The following is a 6,101-nucleotide window of genomic DNA, read 5'->3' as shown; positions in this document are numbered from 1 at the left end:
ATATATATATAAATATATATATATATATATATATATATATATATATATAATGTCCTGTCTTTTGCTTTACTAAAATTACAAACACATTCTCTTGATAGTTTTCTGTTGTCCTTGGATATGGTGACACACTTCTCACATCCAGTTTTCCTGATAACTTCATATTATTTCTATACCTTTCATAACTCTGAGACTGACTTGAGTTAAAATAAGTTTTAAATAGGTAGTAAATCTTATTCAATGACCTTGGATGACAGAGAACATAACTAGTGGGTTTTGAATTTTATTTTATGGTACAAAAAGCAAGAGGAAAGAGCTTTTTCTGTGAACAAGTATCAATTTAACTATACAGGCTAACCTCTGCAGGAAGAGATTATATGGAATGACTTCTGCAGTAAGATATAAATACATTAAAAACAGAACCAAGGTCATGTGAAAAAAATTGAAAAAAAAAAATAAAAAATCAATGAACAAAAATGTCACAATCTAATGTGAAGTGTCCGAGCAGTATGTTTGTGTAGCACAGCTGCTGTGACAAAGTTAGATAAGTACTTGTGATTGTTAATGCAGTGGTCATAGAGATGGAAAATGTATTTTAGAGAAGTAGATTAAGAAAACCTGTCTCATTATTTGATTAAAAGTGAGAGATACTAATGTGTTTTGCCAGTCTTCCAAAGTGAGTCCCCAAGAGGGAGAAGAACATGATGACAGTTTAGCAGAAGAACAAATGGGTAAAAATGAATAAATTTAGCTAGAAATTCTGAGACTATTTCAAGAATTGGGAGATTGGTTTTCTGTAAATTTTATAGTAGCATGAAATATGACCTGAAATGGAACTTGATATTTATATGAATGACACAAATCAAGTTCTGTCATTACTACTATTAATGTATTTCAGGGATGAAGCATGGCCTGTATGTCTCCCGCTGAGACATTACAAGTAGCCTGAGTAAAGGTTCTAAATCTGTTTGGGCCAGAGATTATTTTCAAACTGCATAGGCCCATTTCCTAAACTAGGTTTGCTTGCTATCACTCTTCCTATGTCTGATCATGTTACTGAGCAAAACAAATGCAGTTATGATCATTTACAATTAAAGTAACTGTAAGTAATCAACCCAACGCTGTAAGAATATATATATCTACCTAAACAACTTGCTTAGCCACTGGACTCCACTATTAAATGTTAATCTTCATTCACAGTTCTCCTAAATTTGCTTCATAAATTGTCACATCATTTCTGATCACCACAGTGCTGTAGAGGTAGTTCATACTATACTATCAGGTACGTATCTGTATTTCATACAGTCATTTCTATATTTTATTCTTTTTTTTCTCTTTATTTTTTGTTATTTTGTTTATCACTATTCTGAAAAGATCATAATGGAGGGGGAAAAAATTAATCATATCTTGATACAACTCCTCTGCAAGCATAACAAAGATATTAATTAGTCAACAACAGAACTTTCCATTTTCCACATTGGAACACCCAAATAGTGCTTCAGTTATTTGCTTACATAATCACTCTACTTTTAGTTTCTCCTAGCCTCCAGCTCTGTATAATCAGATAAAGTGAAAGGTTCCTTGTAGAATATGGAAAAATATGTGGAGTTTCTTTTGCTGGTTTAATTTTAATGTATTTCTGTTTTCCTTTGCACTCTGAAAAAATGTCAGATACTAGTAGTGATATTATATGCTTGGGCTACTTGCCATCTTATCAGGACCAGTGCATATTTTTTATTTCAGTTCTGTCAACTTGGCTTTGTTTTGTAAAATGCTCGTCCCTTGATGCCTTTTTTTTGCCATCTGCTAGCATTCATAGAGTTAAACTGAGTGCCTGATGGCATGCCATAGATGTTTTGTCACCATTTGCATTCCTGAAAGGTTTTCCAAACACCCACTCTAAAATACATTGTTTGTTTGGGCTGTTTCCCATGATTATAAAAACTGATTACAATGTCTTATTTAATAGGTCTGGCCTAAGGTATGGACAAAGTAGCTAGTTACCATCAGAAAACTCCAATAACATGCTGTCATGGCCCTGATTCTGTTTTTCTAATATCTAAATATAACAAGATCAGGTGATAAGTAGACAGTGGTTACCTTCATCAGAGAAGTGAGGAGGAAAATTAGTATGCTGGGAGGTTATTCTCCTGTGGCAACAATTAGGAGGTTGGGCAGCTGTGGTCTTAGAATGTCTTATTTCAGCCTATGGTACTGGATCTGCAAATTTCCAGCTTACAGCTAGGCCAAAAAGGCCAAAAAGTTGGCAGGAGTAATAGCACACACAAAGAAATCATGAGGCTACCCAGACAAATATACATGTTTAAAACAGAAATGTGATTAGCTAGAACAATCAAACAAATTTAGCTAGTCAAAATAGTGATCTTCATTCTAGGGTGATAGGATGAAGTTCCATTTCTGCTTTAGAAGAAATCTAATTAGAGGTATACTTCATTTTATTCAGTGCCTTATGTTATGAAAACATTCCACAGTGCTACTGAAACATCTGAAAAATGCATCTATTTCCTTGAGGTAGATGTCTGCTTAGGTACAGAGTGAGACACAAGATACAATTCACTGTATGATGTGTCCTCAAATCAGTTTTGAATGTACTTCTGCAAGCAGAAAATCATGACTGGTCAACAAATTCATTCTCAAATTAATAGCATTAATGGCCAAATCAGAGATAGGTATAACTGTCAGGATTTACCAAATCGTTGTGTGGCAGAAATAAGTAGAATAAATGTCAAAATACAGTAGAATAATTGGCACGATGTAACAAATTGCTCAGTACACTTTCTCCTGCCTGAAAAATATGAAGATGTTTGAACACTGTTCATATACTGAAAGGCCAAACTTCTCCCAGCTTTGCAATCCATGCTGTTGAATGCTGTGTTGGCTGCTGCTGCTGATGTTACAGGAGGACTAAGAGCATGTTACACCAACTAGGGCAGGTAGGGCAGCCTCCATCAGAAGGAGGTACTGCGCCTCCAGCCTGTCACAGGCTCCTTTCCTCGCTCTTTCTGATGTGGCCATGGGCTGGGAAGCACAGACATGAGCAACAGGTGACCAACGGCTTATATAAGGGGAAGAAGTTGTATCGACTGGAATTGCAGACAAGTAATTGCCATTTACCTATCTACCAAACTGCCTTTCAACATCTTTAGCATCTGCTAAAGCAAAAACCTTATTGTTAAAAATAGGAGTGCTGAATACTTGTTTGGGTTAAGGTGTGGGCTCAGAGAAACTATGGTTGATAGTAATAAAAATTCTGAAAAGACACTGGTTGAGACCTTGACTACTTAAGGCTGAAAAGGGAGAGTTTGTGTGAATTACTTTGGAAGAGCTGCTCATATGAAGAACTGTAATCAACTTTCCTAAAACAGTCTGTTATTTGACTTAAATCTGGTGGCAGTGACATAGTTTACCTTTTCTTTTCTTTTTTTTTTTTAATTCTGGAATATTTCTACAAAATAATGCATATAATCAGGCTAAGAAAAATAAAAGAAATAGATTTTTTTAATCTTGAAGAAAAAAAAGGTAGAAATACTCATTTATTTTATAATGTATGCCCTGAAGTAATCTATATTCAGAGAACTATGATGTAATAACCTTGTTTGGTACGAGTTTTAATCACTGTTATTGTTAAAAGATAATTCTAAGGTATAAGAGCCTTCTCACTATTAAAAATTAATCAATTAATTTATTATTTCAAAAGATCTGGAATGGAAAATTCACTATTAAAATGTAATAGTGAATTGTGAAGGTCTTTATGCCAGTGTTGTAATGATTTAATTTTTGTATTTTCTATTAATTCAGTCTGTAATTTAATTCTTGTATTCTCAATTGCTGATTACTTTTACAAAATCACTACTGATATTGTAGAAAGCCTTATTCTTATATTGGCACTTGTCATTGTCATTTACATTAAAAATATATATTCATAATCAATAATTAGATACAAGAAAGCATGTCATGATCCCTGCAATATTATTTTCGGTCATTCTTTCGGTAATTCTTCAATAGTGAGATCCACTCTACACCATTTTAACTCTCTAGCCTTAGCTTCTGGCTAGAGTGATATTGTTTGGCTCTGTATCTTCTTCTGCCTTCATCTTCCTGCTGTACTTATGAATTTCAGAGTCTCAAGAAAATGTGAAAAAAGAGCTAAGGAAACTCACTTTTAGTGCCTATTAAAGCACATTGATTATTCACTGATATTTCTTTTTATATTGTATAAAAATGGGCTGTAGTTATATGTGGAACTGCTAAATCATTTGACCAGCACTTTTAAATCCTTTTAAAGCCAGAAGTTTTTTAAAAGGTGTTTTCTTATATTTTCTCTTGTGTGTAAGATTTCTATGAATTATTTTGTTATTTTCTTTGTTATTTCTAGCTTTATGTGGTGGAGATGTTAGAGGACCTAGTGGAACAATTTTATCCCCTGGTTATCCTGATCTGTATCCAAATTCTCTGAATTGTACATGGACTGTGGATGTTACCCATGGAAAAGGTAAATAAAACCTTTTCTCTTTTACACCTCTCTTAATATGTAAATCCAGTATTCTGTGCTACACATATAGTATTCTGTGCTACAGATGGAGGTTAACAGCAATGAACTATGAACTGCATTGCTGACTTGTGGTTTTATTTATTTTTATTGAAGTAATCCTAGAATTCCAGAAGTAGAGTAAGCCCTAATGCTTTTCACAGAACAGAAATAAGTAATAGATAGTTGGATGTGTGCACGTTAATTTGTAGAGGTGAAAGAGGATGAATGCTTTTTCTTTGTTGATAAGGAAATGTCTTGACTTACAGAGAGATTAGCTGGAAGTAGTCATTGATATGTAGACTTGGTATACACAGAAGAATCTGAAGTGAAGACTTAAGATGTTATTCAAGTTATGGCATGAAAAAGCAATGAAGTTAATGAGAGGGGAGTTGTTTAAAAGATTGCTCATGATGCTAAATTTTACATTATGACTAGCTATTGACAAGAAAATGTCAGAAAGTCCTATTTTGAAGAAAATAAATTTTTCAGCTTGCCAAGACACATTTTCAGGGTGGTAGCATATAAATGACAGTTTAATATGCATTTATGGATTGAATAAATAATATAGTTTAGAAATAAATGTAGAGGGGGAAAAAATAATGGAACCCAATTACAGCAATTGGAAAGGTGAGAACGAATTATATAATGACTGATCACAGAAACTGAGGGATGGGCGACTTAAGGAAAGGTTGGTTATTTGTTGAAGGCAAATTTCAGGATAAAGATGTAATACTTGTTTAAACTTTTCTCTGAGAAAGAATGTTAGTAAGAATTATTTCAAAGAAATAAAAGACATGCAGGAGAGGTCAGAAAATGCTTAGGACACAAATGGAAGTTGGGATTTCCAGGTAGCAAAATTTTCTTGAAATACTGTGTCCTAGCTGCTTTCAAAGGAAAGGTTCTGGAACTAGACGAGAAAAGATGGGTCAAACTTTTAGATTTTGGTGGTATTTTATTTTAAATATAGGAGTGACTGCATAGTACTCTTGTACTATGAATGGAAAGACCTAGAGAAGCATAAGAACTTAAGGGAAGGACGGAAATAGAGATAGGTGTCATAAGAGAAATTGAATATAAATATGGTGAGATGATAAGAACACAAAAAGGAGAATTGCATCTGTAACACTGGAAAGAATACAGAAAAGGAATGAAACGGAGAAGGAAGGCAAGTTCAAATTTGAATTTAATCCATTTTCTCTGTGAGGGCATGAAAAATGTGACAAAGTATACTGATGATGTATTTCTCTAAGAGTTACTGATAACATAAAAATAAGATATCCCTCAGAAAACTGTGCTGATATGTGATTCCCTTGTTCTGTTTTGTACAAATAATGTGATACTTGCTCATCTAGATGTTAAATCACTCTGACTAGATGTCCCATTTAAAATTCCTTAAAGTGTTAAAAGTGGCAAAGTGTATCTCTCAAAATTATCGCTTCAGCTATTCTGCAGTCTCTTTTTAATACCTAATGATGCCATTGTGTAATATAATTTGCTTGTAAGTATCCACAGTGAAAAAACTTTCTGAAATTACTCAGCCTACATCGGATGC

At 33.7% G+C, this 6,101-nt stretch overlaps 1 protein-coding gene across 1 annotated transcript in view; it reads left to right on the top strand.

Annotated features, from left to right (window-relative positions):
• The window catches only part of CSMD3 (CUB and Sushi multiple domains 3), a 622,514-nt gene that overhangs the window by 343,643 nt on the left and 272,770 nt on the right, over positions 1-6,101 (top strand). The window contains exon 20 of the mRNA XM_026841511.1: positions 4,394-4,510. Within this exon, the coding sequence (XP_026697312.1) occupies positions 4,394-4,510 (117 nt within the window). The remainder of the gene's footprint in view (positions 1-4,393; positions 4,511-6,101) is intronic.

The sequence above is a fragment of the Athene cunicularia genome (assembly GCF_003259725.1).
Source record: "Athene cunicularia isolate RWA chromosome 2 unlocalized genomic scaffold, athCun1 chr2_part1, whole genome shotgun sequence".
Classification (NCBI taxonomy): Eukaryota; Metazoa; Chordata; class Aves; order Strigiformes; family Strigidae; genus Athene; species Athene cunicularia.
Note: the sequence above shows the minus strand (reverse complement) of the source record. Positions and strands in the feature narration are given on the sequence as shown.